Consider the following 17,224-nt stretch of genomic DNA (forward strand, 5'->3'; position numbering starts at 1 on the left):
GTAACTATTTTTTTCACTTTCATATCACTTAAAAAATTTTTTTAAAAATCGTATCCCTCAATTTATTTCATTTTATTTAAAAAGTTTATTTTCATTATTTATATTTCTTAATATTATAGTTGTTTTTAATTTGTGTTTTTTTAATTTTATTTATTATTGTTCAAATTTTTTTTTTAAAATGTATCCCTGAATTATTTCAATTTATTTAAAAAAGCTTTTTAATTGCCCGTCGCAAAATACACAGGGGCCACACTTATCTGAATGTCTTTTTTAATTACAATTTTTTAAAATTTATTTTTATTTATTTAACATGATTTTACATGATTATATATATATATATATATATATATATATATATATATATATATATATATATATATATATATATATACAGTGGGGAGAACAAATATTTGATACACTGCCAATGGGTTTTGCCATTGGCAGTGTATCAAATACTTGTTCTCCCCACTGTGTATATATATATATATATATATATATATATAATGTGTGTGTGTGTGTGGGGGGGGGGGGGGTGTATATAAATAAATTTGCCTTGCCTTGCCTATATAATTAATTGTTACTTTCCACTCTGTTGAGTTGTGTTAGTGTCCCTTTAAGAAAATTCCCCATTTATTAATGACATCACTCTTCTGTGTTAACATCTCAACAGTGGCGGGAAATTCGCCTTTGGTAAGCAATTTTATATTTTACCTCCATTAAAAAAAAGATTTTGCAGTTTATGAGGCACATTCAGGGTAGTTGATCATAACATGTCCAGTCTGTTAAAGCTATATAATCAAAGAAATTGAATCATCTCAAAAGGTTTATCTGTAAAAATGATACATTTTTCATCAAGTATCCAAAGTCATGTTAGCTGTTCTGCTAGCAAAGGTAGGCTGAGGGCTAACTTTAGCACAAAATGTCCCCTTTGTTATGTCTGTGCCCCTACCGATACTACTATCGGTGCAACACTAGAAATAAGTCGTACGACACCTTCTGCTAATTCAGTGATTCTTTTGCAAATACACATGTAATCCAACTACTTTTATTTCTTGTAAATCCCAGGTGAGTGATTGCACATTGTTAGTTGGGGTCAACAAATCGAATTTCCAAACTGCTGACCAAAGTGCTGTCTGGTTGGCCGTTTGTTTGTTTGATGCCAGCGAGGTCCCTCTCTGTACAGGAGGGGGAAAATGGATGTCAGGTCCAAGAATACGCCTTTGAAAATAGAATATAATGATTTGTACTTACTCCCTCTGAAGCACTGAGGCTCGCAGTTGTTTCCCGCATGAGGAGTACACACTGTGGTTTCGCAGTGGATAAAAATCTGGCCAGACATATACAAAAGAAAATAACCTAGATTAGAGGTGTCAAATTCATCTTTGTTGGAGTTACCGTTTAGCTAGATTTTACGGTTGTCTTTTAGGTTTCTGGAGCATTTTGTAAAAAAAAAAGTGTTTTCACCGTTTTTGGCACATTTAATTTTTTTTGTGATTTTGTTTAGTGTCAAACTCATATTAGTTATGGTTGAGCTTGCAAATATATCAACTATTTTGATTGGTGATTAATCATTGCTGATCTAAAAATTATTCAAAATCCTTTTTTAAGGTCCATACGAGGCACCTTCCCGCCCCCCACTTTGCACGATATTTCCAGTTTTTTCTTTGTGTGTGTGTGTGTGTTTGCTGTTTTTTGTAATCTTCAATTTTTTTTTCTTTTTGGCTTTCAGTAGGGTTTAAGTTTGTTTCCATTATTTTTTTTGTTGCTTTTTCATGTTTTTTTTTTTTTGGGGGGGGGGGGTATTTTTTTGTTTGTTTTAAAAACATTTCCACGTTTTTCCATGTTTTTTCTTTTTTGTGCTTATTGCTTATTGTAGGTTCCATGTTTTTGTTTTAGGTTTCTGGGGCTTTTTTTCCCAAATTGTTTGTTTTGCTGGTTTTTTTTTTTTTTTTTTTTTTTTTTTTTTTTTTTTTTGCCTTATCACATTTTTGGGGTAATTAGTTTTTTTTTTTTTGTTCGTTTTTAAATTTTTAAGTTTTTAAAAGGGTTTTTGCAATTTTTCGTGGTTTTCACATTTTCATGTTAATTGCAATTTTTGTTGTTGTTGCTTTTATTGTAGGTTTCACGTTTTTCTTTTAGGTTTCTGGAACTTTTTTGCAAGTTTTTTTTTTTGTGGTTTTCACATTTTTGCAATGTTTTGTATTTTTCGTGTTTGTTTTTTGATTTTTTTGGGGGGTCACTGGAGCTTTTAGCAGTTTTTTTGCCTTATCACATTTTGGGGGGGTATTTCAGGTTTTGTTTTTAAATATTTACAATTTTTTAAAGGGTTTTGGTGTTTTCTGCTGTTTTTCTTGGTTTTCACAATTGACTGGTTTTCACAATTTTTTGCATTCAGGATTTTTTGTGAGGGTTTTTTTCACTTTGTTTTTTCCAGTTTTTTGAAGCTTATTTGTAGTTGGTTTTTTTGCCTCATATTTTTGGGCATTTTAGTTTTTTTTTTGTTTTTTTTGGCGTTTTAATGGTTTTCACGTTTTTTCATGGTTTTTTTTGGTAGTGGGTCTTTTTTTTTCTTTCTTGCCTCAACGTGTTTATGCCATTGTAAGAATTTGTCATTTTTTTCACGTTTTTTTTGTGTTTTTTGCGGATTTTCATAGTTTCCATGTTTTTGCATTAAAAAAATAAGGGTAATAATAGGGTTTTTGACATTTTTAGCTGTTTACAAAGTATTTGTTGTTTTTCGCTGTTTTTTTTTTGTTTTTGATTGTTGTTTTTTTTAGATCACTGGCTCCTTTTACAGTTTTTTTTTTCAATTTTGGGGGGTATTTGTTTTTTGTTTTTTTAATACTTATAGTTTTTAAAGGGTTTGGCGTTTTCTTGGTTTTCACATTTTCGTGATTTTCAAAATTTTTTGTTTTCAGGAGTTTTGTGGGAGTTTTTTTGCATTTTTTGTTTTCTGAAGCTTATTTTTTAAATTTTTTTTATTTTGCCTTTTCACATTTTATGGCATTTCAGTATTTTTTTTTTTTTTTTTTTTCCCGGGTTTCTTGCGTTTTCGTGGTTTTCACATTTTTTCATGTTTTTCTTTTTTTTTTGGGTGGCGGGGCTTGTGCAGTTTTTTTCTTTTGTTTGCCTCTTTTGGAGAATTTGTCATTTTTTTCCACGGATTTTGGTGTTTTATGACGATTTTCATAGTTTTCATGTTCAGCATTAAAAAAAAAAGAATTAAGGTTTTTTTGTGTGTTTTTGCGGGTTTTTTGTTTGTTTGTTTGTTTGCTTGTTTTTTTTCCTCTATCCTATTCATTTTTTTGGTATCTGTTTTTCATCATTAAAAAAATATTCTCAGGGTTTTGGGCATTTTCATCTGTTTTTCAGGGTTTTGGGGTGGCTTTTTTGCTTGTTTTTTTCCGCCCCTCTCAGTCCAAATGGATTGAATGTCCAGCACCAACGATGACATCGAAACAAAATGAAACAAAAATCGCCCAAAATTGAACGCGCGCCAGTGGCTATGTTTCACCTTTTGCATTGTAGGAGCTGCCAGCTGTTTCTGTTGCTCTGCAGCTCCTCCCTTGCTAGGATCAGCTGGTATGGTGGACACAAAGGTGAACATCTTGAAGAAAAAACGCCGATAATGGCTGGGGTACTGCAGGCCCGAAGAATCGTCCACACGCACCAGGGTGGTCCTGTAGCGGTCGTCCCTGTACGGGCAACTAAAAAAGGGAACATTGGAATTAAGACTCCCAAGTTTTTAACTGTTCAAAATCCACTTTGGAATTTGAGTGGCACTTACTCTTACCCATGAACCAGCAAGTCCCACTGAGGCACGCTGTGGGGGTAGGACTCACCCGTGGCCCAACACCGCCTGAGATTCAAGACCAGGTTGGGATCAGTCCTCCCAAGTATCCTGACCTCCACGTACACAGGCTCCCTGAGCTCCTTCGTGACCGGGTAGTCACTATCCACGTAAAAGTAGTTGAAGACCACTTCCTCTATGTGGAGAGAGCCATGTAACAGTTTTACAATGATGTGCAGGTCAACATAAATGTTAGGCATACACTCTTGTTTCTTTGATGTACATCTCCGAAAATTATTCTGCAATTCGTTGAATTTAATCTCATGGCTCAATTTATCAACTAATTGATTACTAAAGTAGGGCTGCAGCTATCGATTATTTTAGTAGTCGATTAATCGAGGAACTAGTTAGTTCGCGTACTCGGATAAGGTACATCAAAAATTAAAATACCTGAGCTGAGCCTCAAACGGTGTAATTAGGGCTGTCAAACGATTAAAATTTTTAATTGAGTTAATTATAGCTTAGAAATTAATCGTAATTAATCGCAATTCAAACCATCTATAAAATATGCCATATTTTTCTGTAAATTATTGTTGGGACGGAAAGATAAGACACAAGACTGATAAATACATTCAACATACGGTACATAAGTACTGTATTATAATAAATCAAGATGGCATTAACATTCTCTTAAAGCGATCTATGGATAGAAAGACTTGTAGTTCTTAAAAGATAAATGTTAGTACAAGTTATAGAAATTTTATATTAAAACCCCTCTTAATGTTTTTGTTTTATTAAAATTTGTAAAATTTTCAATCAAAAAATAAACTAGTAGCTCGCCATTGTTGATGTCAATTTTTACACCATGCTCACTCATTTTGCAGAAACCCATAAAATCATTTGGACCCAAGCGCCAGCAGAGGGCGCCAAACACCAAAAAACAAGTAACAAGCGGACATTACACTGCTGTCATTTTAATCTGTTTGAGCGGGACATGTGTGTTAATTGCGTCAAATATTCTAACGTGATTAATTTAAAGAATTAATTACCGTCTGTTAACGCGATCATTTTGACAGCCTTAGGTATAATAAAAAAAAAAAATTCTATGCACAACAAAATAACAATTGGCTAACTTACATAGCAAAAATCTGCTAGCTTAAATGCTATAAAATGGTAACTTTTTTTTCTTCAATGCTCTTAACAAAAAACGAAACTACAAATGCATTAAAAAACATTAACTCAAACAAAACCTTAGCTTACGTTGGTCTAAACAGGAAGCAGTTGGACTCAGCCATGAGGCAGACCAGAGGGCAGTGTATCCACCCTAATCAATAAAACTAAATGAAAACATTTTCAAAATAAACCAACGCCACTAAACAAAATACTAAACGAATACTCAAAGCAATAAAATTTAATTTGAATATTTTTTTCTAATCAAACAGCACTATACTAAAGTAATCGATAGCTGCAGCCCAAATCACTACGTTCTTCACCCACCGTCCATTTGACCCTTAGCCATGCGTTTGCCGTTGCCTAGCCGGAGTTGCACATTCAAGGGACCGGGAGCTGCTACTGGTGGGGGTTCTGGAATCGGGTCCACCTCCATGATGAGAGCCAAAACTGAAGTGCCAACGTATCTGCACTGGACAGCCAACCTGAGAGAAAGCACAACTTTAGGTATCTTTTAACAGGGAACTGAATAAGGGAGACCAAATGAGATGAAACTAAAAAGCAGATCTTTCTTTTGAAGCTGTCACTCAAAAATTTGTACAACTTTGAGCAAAATGACAAACATTTTGAATTTTAAAACACCTACCACAAAACAATTGGAGTCTAAATAATTTTTCAAATTTTGTATCTCTAATTAACCTAACTTGCATAGCAAAAGTCCGCTAGCTTAAAGGCTGTACAATGCTAACATTTTGTTCTCTTAAATTCTTTTCACAATTTTTTTAAAATCTGTAAACATGTACAACTATGATCAAGAATTACACATTTCGAGAGTAAAACACGTAACACAAAATAATTGGAATTTAAATGTCTTAATTAGTCAAATTCATATGTAAATTCAGTAGATAATTAAGCTAACTTGCAAGCAATAGCAAAAGTCCACTAGCTTATATGCTATAAAATGCTAACTTTTATTTATTCATTTATTTATTTTTTAAGTAATTAGGAACATTTAATGCATTTAGCGCCAACATTCAAAATTATATTAGTATACAAAATAGGGTAGCTGAGGTTTTTTTTTTTTTTTTTTTTTTCAAACTACAGAATAGCACTTTCATTTTACAAGAGTAATAAATGCATTTGAAAATAAATTTAACTGAGCCTAGCCTCAAAAGTTATATTAAATGATCTCATTACAAGAACAATGTACAATTAAATGTATAATTAGTCGAATTTATATGTAAATTTAGTAGACCAAACTGATCTGACTTGCATAGCAAAAGTCAGCTAGCTCAAATGCTCTAAAATGCTTTCCTTTGAAGCTGTCACTCAAAAATGTGTACAATTTTGAGCAAAATGACAAACATTTTGAATTTTAAAACACCTAACATAAAACAATTGGAGTTTAAATACCTAATTTGTCAAATTTTGTATATCTAATTAACCTAACTTGCATAGCAAAAGACCGCTAGCTTAAAGAGAAGTACCTACTCAAATCTGCTGTCCCTGGTGATGGCTCCATACGATCCAACAGAAACTTCATAGAAGGCGGACATGGCGTTTTCATAGATGAGAAGGCCAGGCTCCTCCTACAGCAGAAGTTCGGAGCTTAACAATAGCCTGTATTTCGTCGGAATAAAATCGGCCTTACCGTGACGACGGTCCCGCACGCCGTGACGGGGAACTGGTAGATGGCAAAAGCCGAGGTGGTGTCCACCGGGCGGCATCCAGGCTCGTTGGTGATGAAGGAAATGGACTCCAAGTCCACGCGGGGTATCGTGGCTTCTCTGCTGATCACCACGATCATCTGGCCATCTTGGGTACACTGGAGAGTCACTGAACACAGCACCAAGTGAGAACGCTGCTTCAGTAATTTGAGTAATCGATTATCGACGAATCGTTTAGACATTGTTGACTTAAATTGGTCCATATTCACTATTTGTAATGGTTTTAAATGCCATGGAAAACGAATTCCGTTAACACTGTGTACAGACCCTACCCACCGACGTCACAAAATCACCTGATCGCTATATTGTTCCGCCCACTTGTCCGTCATTTTGTCTCTGTATTAGCATTGTTTTCAATTGATCGAGGAATTTAAAATGCAGTTCATGGAAGACCCGGTGCTTTCGGATGCCGTAAACTCACTGGATGCGTTGCATAAAAGGCGTTATGTGGAAAAGCTTCAGGTTATCCATTCGCCAGATCCATATTTGATGCCTAAATCGATGTTTTTCGACCCGCTGTCTTGGCCGTCCGTCTTTGCCTGACATCTGCTAGCTACCCTGATATTTACAACTATCTTGTCCACACAAAATCAGCCTATTCTCACGAAAGTTTGAAAAACTTTAAGAGCCTGGAGGCTTATAAATACTTCGTTGCTGGTTGGGTAAAACAGGTCCTCGTCCACGAAAATTCGGCAGGAATCTATCTTGTGCTTGGAAAGGCGAGTTACGAAATTTTCAATTCAAAATCTTTTGTTCTTGCTAACATCCACTGTCAAGTCTAATGTATTTCATGTCATTTGTCAATGGAGCAAGGGCTTTTAATGTTTATATGGTTTAGCGATAGGATTCTCACTACATATATACATGTATGTTGTCGGCGATTAGCCTAGCAATGATCTTAATTGTGGTTGTCTGCCCAAAACCCTCTAAATATATATTAAATGCATCTTACCAGATATAAAATGACTACTACATAATCTGTGGTAATCGTTTGGAGCCCAGTTTTCTCGTCGAATTGCAGCAGCCCATCTCGCTCTCATCCCCGGGTCTCTCGGAATCCGGTAGAACTTCAAGTCTCTCCGTCTATCTGGCCGGGACGCGAACCCGCGCACCACGACGCTTCCACACGGCAGGCAAGATCGGTAACCACTGCACCAATAAGCTCTAGCCAACGGCACAGCCGCTAGCGTCCTTATATGAAGGAATCGGCAGGGAGGTTTCCACGCTCCACATGGACTTGCGTGTACCCGTTACATATCTTCTCTGTTATTGCAACCGACCGCCACACACGCCTTCACCATTTTGATTATTAATGTTAACGAGCAGAAAAACACGCCGTAAAAAGGAGGAATGTACGTAGCCGTAACAGGTAAACACGATGTGTTGACGGACAATTGGGTGGCACCAGTCAGGAGGGCAGAGTTGTGACGTCACGTGGGTAGGGTCTATAGAGGACATGGGGTACTGCGGACATCGACTCGGGACGTCGTGAGTCAGTGGGTCGGAGTCCTTTGAGGAAGCAGAGTTTGGGGACTCCGAGATGGGCTCTCTTATATCTGGGGTCGAAGTCACTGACATCGTTGGAAGGCTCCTTGGTGGCCAGGACCAGGAGGTGGATGAGATCCACCCAGAGTTCCTAAAGGCTCTGGATTTTGTGGGGCTGTCGTTGCTAACACACCTCTACACTCACCGGCCACTTTATTAGGTAGACCATGCTCGTAACGGGTTGGAGCCCCTTTTGCCTTCAGAACTGCCTCAATTCTTCGTGGCATAGATTCAACAAGGTGCTGGAAGCATTCCTCAGAGAGTTTGGTCCATATTGACATGATGGCATCACATAGTTGGTGCAGATTTGTCGGCTGCACATCCATGATGCCAATCTCCCGTTCCACCACATGTCAAAGATGCTCTATTGGATTGAGATCTGGTGACTGTGGAGGCCATTTGAGTACAGTGAACTCATTGTCATGTTCAAGAAACCAGTCTGAGATGATTCCAGCTTTATGACTTGGCGTATTATCCTGCTGAAAGTAGCCATCAGAAGTTGGGCACATTGTGGTCATAAAGGGATGGACATGGTCAGCAACAATACTCAGGTAGGCTGTGGCGTTCCAACGGAGCTCAATTGGTACCAAGGGGCCAAAAGAGTGCCAAGAAACTATTCCCCACCATTACACCACCACCACCAGCCTGAACCGTTGATACAAGGCAGGATGGATCCATGCTTTCATGTTGTTGACGCCAAATTCTGACCCTACCATCCGAATGTCGCAGTAGAAATTTTTCCAGTCTTCTATTGTCCAATTTCGATGAGCTTGTGCAAATTGTATCCTCAGTTTCTTGCTCTTAGTTGAAAGGAGTGGCACCCGGCGTGGTCCTCTGCTGCTGTAGCCCATCTGCCTCAAAATTTGACGTACTGTGCGTTCAGAGATGCTCTTCTGCCTACCTTGGTTGTAACGGGTGGTTATTTGAGTCACTGTTGCCTTTCTATCAGCTCGAACCAGTCTGGCCATTCTCCTCTGACCTCTGGCATCAACAAAGCATTTCCGCTCACTGGATATTTTTTCTTTTTCAGACCATTCTCTGTAAACCCTAGAGATGGTTGTGTGTGAAAATCCCACACCTTTCTTCCCCATACTGATGCTCGGTTTGAACTGCAGGAGATTGTCTTAAACCATGTCAACATGCCTAAATGCACTGAGTTGCCGCCATGTGATTGGTTAATTAGAAATTAAATGTTGGTGTACCTAATAAAGTGGCTGCGGAGTGGAAAACATCGCGTGGACATGCGGGACAGTGCCTCTGGATTAGCAGGCAGGGGTGGTGGTCCCCGTTTAAAGAAATGGGACCAGAGGGTTTGTTCCAACTCTAAAGGGATCACACTCCTCAGCCTCCCCGGTAAAGTCTATTCAGGGGTGTTGGACAGGTGGGTCCGTCGGGAAGTCAAGTCTCAGGTTCAGGAGGAGCAGTGTGGATTTCGCCCCGGCCGTGGAACAGTCGACCAGCTCTACACCCTTGGTAGGGTCCTCAAGGGTGCATGGGAGTTCGCCCGACCGGTGTCCATGTGTTTTGTGGATTTGGAGAAGGCGTTCAACCGTGTCCCTCTGGGAGTCATGTGGGGGGTGCTTCAGGAGTACGGGATACCAAGCCCCTTGGTAAGGGCGGTTCGGTCCCTGTATGACCGGTTAGTTTAGTCCGCATTACCAGCAGTAGGTAGAATTCCTTACCAGTGAGGGTTGGACTTTGCCAAGGTTGCCTTTTGTCAACGATTCCGTTCATAACTTTTATGGACAGAATTTCTAGCCGCAGCCAAACTGTTGGGGGCGTCCGGTTTGGTGGGATCAGCATTGCATTGCAATCTGGTGTTAGTCCCACCCACTGACTATGACGGGTTAGTTTGACAGATTAAATAAATTCATGAAGTGCTGCAACACATGTTCAGGAAATAATTCCTTTTAAAAAAACAAATATTTGACTTTGTAACATTAAATGGACTGGCATTTTAATGAATTAATGGAACATTTTATGACATTTTTATTGATTTATTTCCTATTTTAATTAATGACACAATAAACAATTAATTTATTTGGTCCTATGTAAGAATTGGCCTTACTTGACACCCAGAATAATTTGTAATTCCCTATTGTTGCCACAAGATGGGGACAAAGCAGGATCGCGAAATCCACGTGCACGCATATATGGATTAGTATTTTATTTTTAAAATTTTGTTTTTGTAAATGGGCAAAAAAAAAAACAAAACTTTTTTTTTAATTTTATAAAGAAAAACTACAGTAATGATTTTTATAATTTATGTTATTTACATTTTATTATAAAATTGGAAATAAAAACTATACTAATATTTCATAAATAAGAACAAAAAAGGCAAAAACTAAACATTTTAGGTTTTAAAAAGTACATTTTTATTTTTATTTTAGGGAAGGAAAATACATTCATGATTTTTATATTTTTGCTTACATTTTATAAAATTAAAAATGAAATGATTTTATTTAATAAAAAAAGAACAAAATAGGATGATTTTATTTCATTAAAAAAACAAAATAGGTAAAAACTAAACATTTCAAATTTAAAAAAAGTTTTTATTTTGAAAAGATAGTTATAATTTTCATATTTTTGTTATTTACATTTTATAATAAAGTTTGAACTGAAAACAATACTATTATTTTGTTAAAAAAGAATAAAAAAGGGAAAAACTATCTTTAAAAGGGCATTTTTAATTTTATATATATTTTTTTCCTTTCAAAGAGAAAAATACAATAGTTATGTTTATATTTTCATTATTTACATTCTATAATAAAATTGGAAATGAAAATGATACTTATTTCATTAAAAAAAATAAGAACAAAAAAGGGAAAAATATTTAAAATTTTAAGTACTTTATTTTAATATTTTTTATTTTAAAAAGGAAAACTAGTTATATTTTCGTTATTTACATTACACACACACGTATATATATATATATATGTATGTATATATTTTGTCTTTATTATGTTTTTGTTTTTTCAAAGTGAGTGGGATTAGATACTCTTAATTTCTGTCGTTCTCAGTCTTTCACTGAAGACTCCTGAAACTATTTGAATTTTATTTTAGTGAGAAACCTGAAGTGGACGCACGTGATGTACTTTCAGGGGCCAAATTTGGCCCCCGGGCCTTGAGTTTGACCCCGGTGCGCTAGCTATAATCTGCTTTACTTACAAAATGGTTTGTAATTCCCAATAGTTGCCACAAGATAGCGACAAATCAGGATGTCTAAATCCACTAGCATGTTTAGCTCACTCAACCACCATCAGGTGGCACCAAACCAACACTTTTCCTCCTCCAGAAACTGCAAACAAACTGGGAAAAAAATCATCAAGAGCAGTCCAAAAACATTTGACCTACCGTGTCTGCCGTAGTAGCACACGTTTCCATCAAAGCAGCAGCCGATTTTTTCACACTCTGATATCGAAATAGTGGCGGGACCGCAACGAATTTTGTGGTGCGGCGCCACCTCGCAATGTTTGGTGTTGACGGGCGTGGAGGGTCGCTGAGTCCACTGCTTGGCTATTTGAGCCGTGGCCACACAGGCTAACAGGGACAGCGCTAACACACCGATCGGCTTCATCGCCGGCGAGTGTCGCATCTCGCGCGCGCTGGATTGTTTTATACGGTTCGGGTCACGCTGACACGCCTGTTATTTACTCCCTGAGGGAAATGGTTAGAGAGCCAAAAGATGTTGAATTCAGTTATAAATCTCTCAAAATCAGTGCGGCCGGCAGTGGATGTGATTATTTTTCACTTGGCGTCGACGCCTTGGCGATCGCCGCACGCGAACTATGAATACAACGCCTAGCTGTTTGAGTAATTACATAATGAAAACCTTCGTTGGGTCTCTATGACCGACAGTGGCGCAGGTCACGCTATCTGTGTTGGCGGAGCTTTGACAAAATAAACACTCCTTATCTTCGGACACATTGTGATTTTGCAGCAAAACCAGGAGAGAAAGCTTGTTTTTGAATGAATAGTGCTGGGTTTTAACTCGTGCGTCCAATCCATTTTGACCGGAAGGTGTGGCAGCGACTAACCGATCCCGGTCAAATGGAATAAAGGTCTGTTGACGTCGATGGTTACAAGAGACTATAGTTTGGCAGATTTTCAACACTTTTGAGCAGTTTATTACATTCCAGTTGAACGCACGCTAACAATACTAATATTCGATGGAATATGCCATTCAGGTGCTACCAAAAATTAGCATTGACTCAATGTAAAAGAAAAACAGGAAAACCACAATTAATTGTAAAAACGCAGAAAACCCTGAAAATGCGATTTAAAAAAAAAAAAAAAAAAAAAAAAAGCATTAAAAATTAGAAAAAAAAGTTGAAAAGGCAAAAAAAAAGTGCAAAAAACATGAAAATCCCAGAATGGAAAAAAAAGCAAAGATATGATTGATTTTTTTTTACATTTCAGTTGAGCACCTGCTAGCTGAATGCTAATACTCAATTGCCAAAACACTGAAAATGAAAAAAAATATGAGCAAAACCTTGAATACATAACAAAATGTGAAAAGGCAAGGAAAAAAAAACATGAAAAAAAAAACTGAAAAACCATGGAAAGTGCAAAAAATGACTTTTATTACATTCCAGTTGCACAACCACCAACTCTTTGCTAATATTCAATTGAATACACCATTCAAGCGCTACCGAAAATTTGCATCGACTGATTGGGGCAAAGAAAAATGTGAAGACCACCCAAAAATAAAAACATGCAAAAAACATGACAATCCTAGAATAATTTTAAAAATTGCAAAAATATGATTGCTTTTTTTGCCTTCCAGTGGAGTGCCTGCCAGCTGAATGCTAATATTCAATTGCCAAAACACTGAAAATAATTATGAGAAAAACCTTAAATGCATACAAAATGTGAAAGGGCAAGAAAAAAAATGAAAAACGCAAAAAAAAAACAAAAAAAAAACTGAAAAACCACGGAAAGTTCAAAAAATGACTTTTATTACATTCCAGTTGCACGACCACTAGCTTCTTGCTGATATTCAATTGAATACACCATTCAAGCGCTACCAAAAATTAGCATCAAATAATTGGGGGAAAAAAGCATGATAAATGTGAAAACCACCCAAAAATAAAAATAAAAAAGCCTGAAAATGCGAAAATTGTTTTAGTAAACAAAAAACCTTAAAACCACAAAATAAAGGGAAAAAAAAAAAAATGTGCAAACGACACGAAAATCCAAGAATAATCCCAAAAATTGCAAAAACATGACTGATTTATTAAATTCCAGTTAAGTGCCTGCTAGCTGAATGCTAATATTCAATTCAATACACTATTCAAGCGCTTTGAAAATTAGCATTTACTCAATGCAAAAAAACCTGGAAAAAAAAGTTATGGACAAAAACTTCAATAAAAAAAAAAACTGCGAAAAAACATGAAAAATCCTGAAAATTTCAATAACTTGCAAAAACATAACTGAAAAAACATTGAATGTGCAAAAAAAAAAAAAAAAAAAAGAAAAGATGTTTATTACATTCCAGTTGAACGCCCGCTAACTTAATGCTAATATTCGATGGGATACACCATTCAAGCGCTACCGAAAATTAGCATTCACTCATTGGGAAAAAAAAACATTAAAAATGGGAAAATGACAAAAACCTGAAAACTCAAAAAACTTTCATTGAAAAAAAAAATTGGGGAAAAAAAACTGAAACTGAAAAACCGTGGAACGTGCATTCCAGTTGTGCTCCTGCTAGCTAATGGTAATATAATATACTGTTTAATGGGACATGCCATTCAAGCGCTACAAAAAATTAGCATCGACTCTTCCTATTTAACCTTTAACAGTATTAATATTCACACTCACAAACATCTCTAAAACATTCATAGACAAAAATAAAACATCGTCATTCCAGTTGCGTGCCCACTAGCTTAATGCTAATATTCAGTTCAATGGAATACGCCATTCAAGCACTTACCTAAAATTAGCATCGACTCTTCTTATTTATCTCCTAAAAGAATGAACTGTTAAATTGGAATACACCATTCTACCTTAATGCTAATTTACAATGGAATACGCCATTCGAGCGCTAACAAAAATTAGCATTGATTTCTTATTTAACTTTTAGATAAAAATACTCATTTAAACATCTTTTGAACATTCATTGACCAAAAAAAAAAAAGATTTTTACTGAAGCATTGACTCTTCTTATTTAAGTTATTTAGTTCATTATTTATTAATAATTCATAAATAATAATATTATGATTTACTTCATATGCACACTCACAAACACTTCTGGAACATTCATGGACAAAAATTTTGAATATCCTCATTCCAGGTGAGCACCCGCTAGCTTAATGCTAATATTTAATGGAATATGCAAATCAAGCGCTAACAGAAATTAGCTTTGAGTCTTCTTTTTTAACTTAAAAGAATTGACATTCACATATGTAAACGCTTCTAGAACATTCATAGTAAAATATATATGTATGTGTAAATAAGACAGGCACATGCTAGCTAGCAAGAACGAGTTATATCAAAAATTCACGGTGAAAAGAAACCAATTTGTTTTTGTGATAATATACAAACACAGTTGTCAGTTTCTTCAAGAAATAAACCTCAGTGTAAGCTATTAAATCCGCGAGTGGACGTTCTGTTTTGGTGTTGCTGTGTTCCCTTTTTATGTGAAAGTGCGCAGTTTTTCCGGTGTTCTTATTTCGCAATTTTAGCGAGTCGGGTGTAGTGCTGGGGTCCATCATCGATTAGCACAAATGTACATTGGCAGGAGGCAACGTGTGACATGTACGGCAGAAGTCAGGTGGTCCTGACCTACTGTCAACATAACCTATTTGGTGACCATATTTTCAGTACACCTCTGAATATCTGAAAAAGAAATAAATAGATAGCACACACATTGACAATTCTCTTCATCAATAACTGGATTCAATAAAATGCAAATAAACGCCCAAACCAAATGAAAATGCAGTACTTGAAGGCTTCAATCGGAATGGACAGGCTGATTCCTATTGTAGAGCTGGTCCAATAAGCTGGAACCGGACCAAAACCACACTGATTCTCCTGAAAGTGACCCCTGAATCGCCTTTCCTATCAGCATGACCACCCCCCTCAGTCAGAAATGCTAACAAATACAGGTATACTCTCATGCACTACTACTATCCTATATCACATGTATTAGTAAACTCTCACACATACTAGTATAGTCTTTCACATACACTAGTATTCTCTCATTTAGAAGTATACTCATACACACTGCTATTGTCTCTCAAACTTGGTGGTATACTCTCACACACTACTATTGTCTCTCACACTTATTAGTATACTGTCACACACTATCTCACATTTAGTAGTAAACGCTCACACACACTAGTATAGTCTTTCACACACACTACTATTGTCTATCATATTTAGTGGTATACTCACACACTACTATTCTCTCACACCTAGTAGTATACTCTCGCACAATACTATTGCCTCTCACACTTAGTGTTATACTGTCTAGCACACAGTACTTTTCTCTCTCAATTTTTGTAGTATACTCACACACACTACTATTCTCTCTCACGATTAGTTGTATACTCAACCACTCTGCTATTCTCTCACAGTTAGTATTATCCTCTCACACAACCACTACTATTGTCTCTTACACTATGTATTATACTGTCTCACACACACTACTATTCTCTGTAAAATTTAGTAGTATACTCTCACACAAACTATCGTCTCTCACACTTAAGAGTATACTATGTAGCACAATGTACTATTGTCTCTGACATTTAGTAGTATACTCACACACACCCCTATTGTCTCTCACACTTATGAGTACATTATACTCTCTCACTCACACTAGTATTGTCTTTCACACACACCACTGTTCTCTCTCATGCATGGTAGTATACTCTCACATACAATAATATCACACACAATTATCACACTCAGTAGTATACACTCACACAATACTATTGTCTCACACTTGGTAGTATATTCTCATATACGTTACTATTGTCTCTCACACTTAGTAGTATACTGTCTAGCACACACTACTACTATTCTCTCTAACATTTAGTAGTAAACTCACACACCCACTACTATTGTCTCTCACACATATTTAGTAGTATACTCACTACTATTCTCTATCATATTTAGTAGTGTACTTTCACACACACTACTATCGTCTCTTACACTTAGTAGCATACTGTCCAGCACAGTGCTAATGTCGCTCATATTTAGTAGTGTACTCTCACACACACCCCTATTGTCTCTCACACTTAGGAGGACAGAATACTCTCTCTCACAAAATAGTATAGTAGTAGTATCTATAGTAGTAGTACCTTTCACAAATACTACTATTCTCTCCCACACTTAGTAGTATACGTCACACTACTACTATTCTCTCATGCTTAGTAGTATCCTCTCACACACTAGTACTATTTTCTCTCACATTTCATAGTAAACTCACACGCACACTACTATTGTCTGTCACACTTAGTAGTACACTGTCTAGCACACACTACTATTTTTCTTGCATTTAGTTGTTTAATCTCACAAACAATATGAAATAATGCCGAAGCATTGTAAAAGCCTATACTAGGCTATACTAGGCTTTCACACACACTACTATTCTCTCTCAAACTTGGTGATATACTCTCACACACTAGTATTCTCTCTCACGATTAGTAGTATACTCCACCGCTCTGCTACTACTATTGTCTCTCACACTTAGTAGTATACTGTCTAACACACACAACTATTCTGTTATATTTAGCAGTATACTCTCACACACTATTTTCTCTCATACATGGTAGTATACTGTCTAGCACACTCTCATATTTAGTAGAGTACTCACACGCTATTATTGTCTTTCACACTTAGTAGTACAGTATACTCTCACAAACACTAGTCTTTCACACACACTACAATTCTCTCTCACACTTAGTAGTATACTGTCACACACCACTTTTGTCTCTCACACTTGGTAGTATACTGTCTGGCACACACTACTATTCTCTCTCGCATT

At 36.4% G+C, this 17,224-nt stretch overlaps 1 protein-coding gene across 3 annotated transcripts; it reads right to left on the bottom strand.

Moving 5' to 3' along the window:
• Nucleotides 1-764: 764 nt before the first annotated feature.
• On the bottom strand, nucleotides 765-12,030 carry LOC130916177 (zona pellucida sperm-binding protein 4-like). 3 transcript variants are annotated; one of them, XM_057836679.1, is made up of 8 exons: nucleotides 11,587-12,030; nucleotides 6,612-6,796; nucleotides 6,452-6,549; nucleotides 5,288-5,445; nucleotides 3,843-3,986; nucleotides 3,515-3,707; nucleotides 1,252-1,327; nucleotides 765-1,175 (listed from the first exon to the last, which is right to left on the bottom strand). In XM_057836679.1, exons 1-8 carry the CDS (start codon nucleotides 11,825-11,827, stop codon nucleotides 1,005-1,007), a joined length of 1,266 nt encoding a protein of 421 aa, XP_057692662.1. In that variant the 5' UTR covers nucleotides 11,828-12,030; the 3' UTR covers nucleotides 765-1,004. The 3 variants fall into 3 exon arrangements, with proteins under 3 accessions (XP_057692662.1, XP_057692663.1, XP_057692661.1); XM_057836680.1 differs by having other exon boundaries at nucleotides 1,034-1,175; nucleotides 3,794-3,986; XM_057836678.1 differs by having other exon boundaries at nucleotides 1,082-1,327; nucleotides 3,794-3,986.
• Between the last annotated feature and the right edge of the window lie 5,194 nt (nucleotides 12,031-17,224).

This window comes from Corythoichthys intestinalis, chromosome 5 (genome assembly GCF_030265065.1).
Source record: "Corythoichthys intestinalis isolate RoL2023-P3 chromosome 5, ASM3026506v1, whole genome shotgun sequence".
NCBI classification, from domain to species: domain Eukaryota; kingdom Metazoa; phylum Chordata; class Actinopteri; order Syngnathiformes; family Syngnathidae; genus Corythoichthys; species Corythoichthys intestinalis.

Coding starts and splice junctions, on each gene's coding strand:
- LOC130916177 (XM_057836678.1), bottom strand. CDS start 11,827: ATGCGACACTCGCCGGCGATGAAGCCGATCGGTGTGTTAGCGCTGTCC. Junction 5,446..6,451: donor ACCAGGGACAGCAGATTTGA/GTAGGTACTTCT, acceptor GCTTTCTCTCAG/GTTGGCTGTCCAGTGCAGAT. Junction 3,708..3,793: donor TGGGACTTGCTGGTTCATGG/GTAAGAGTAAGT, acceptor TCCCTTTTTTAG/TTGCCCGTACAGGGACGACC.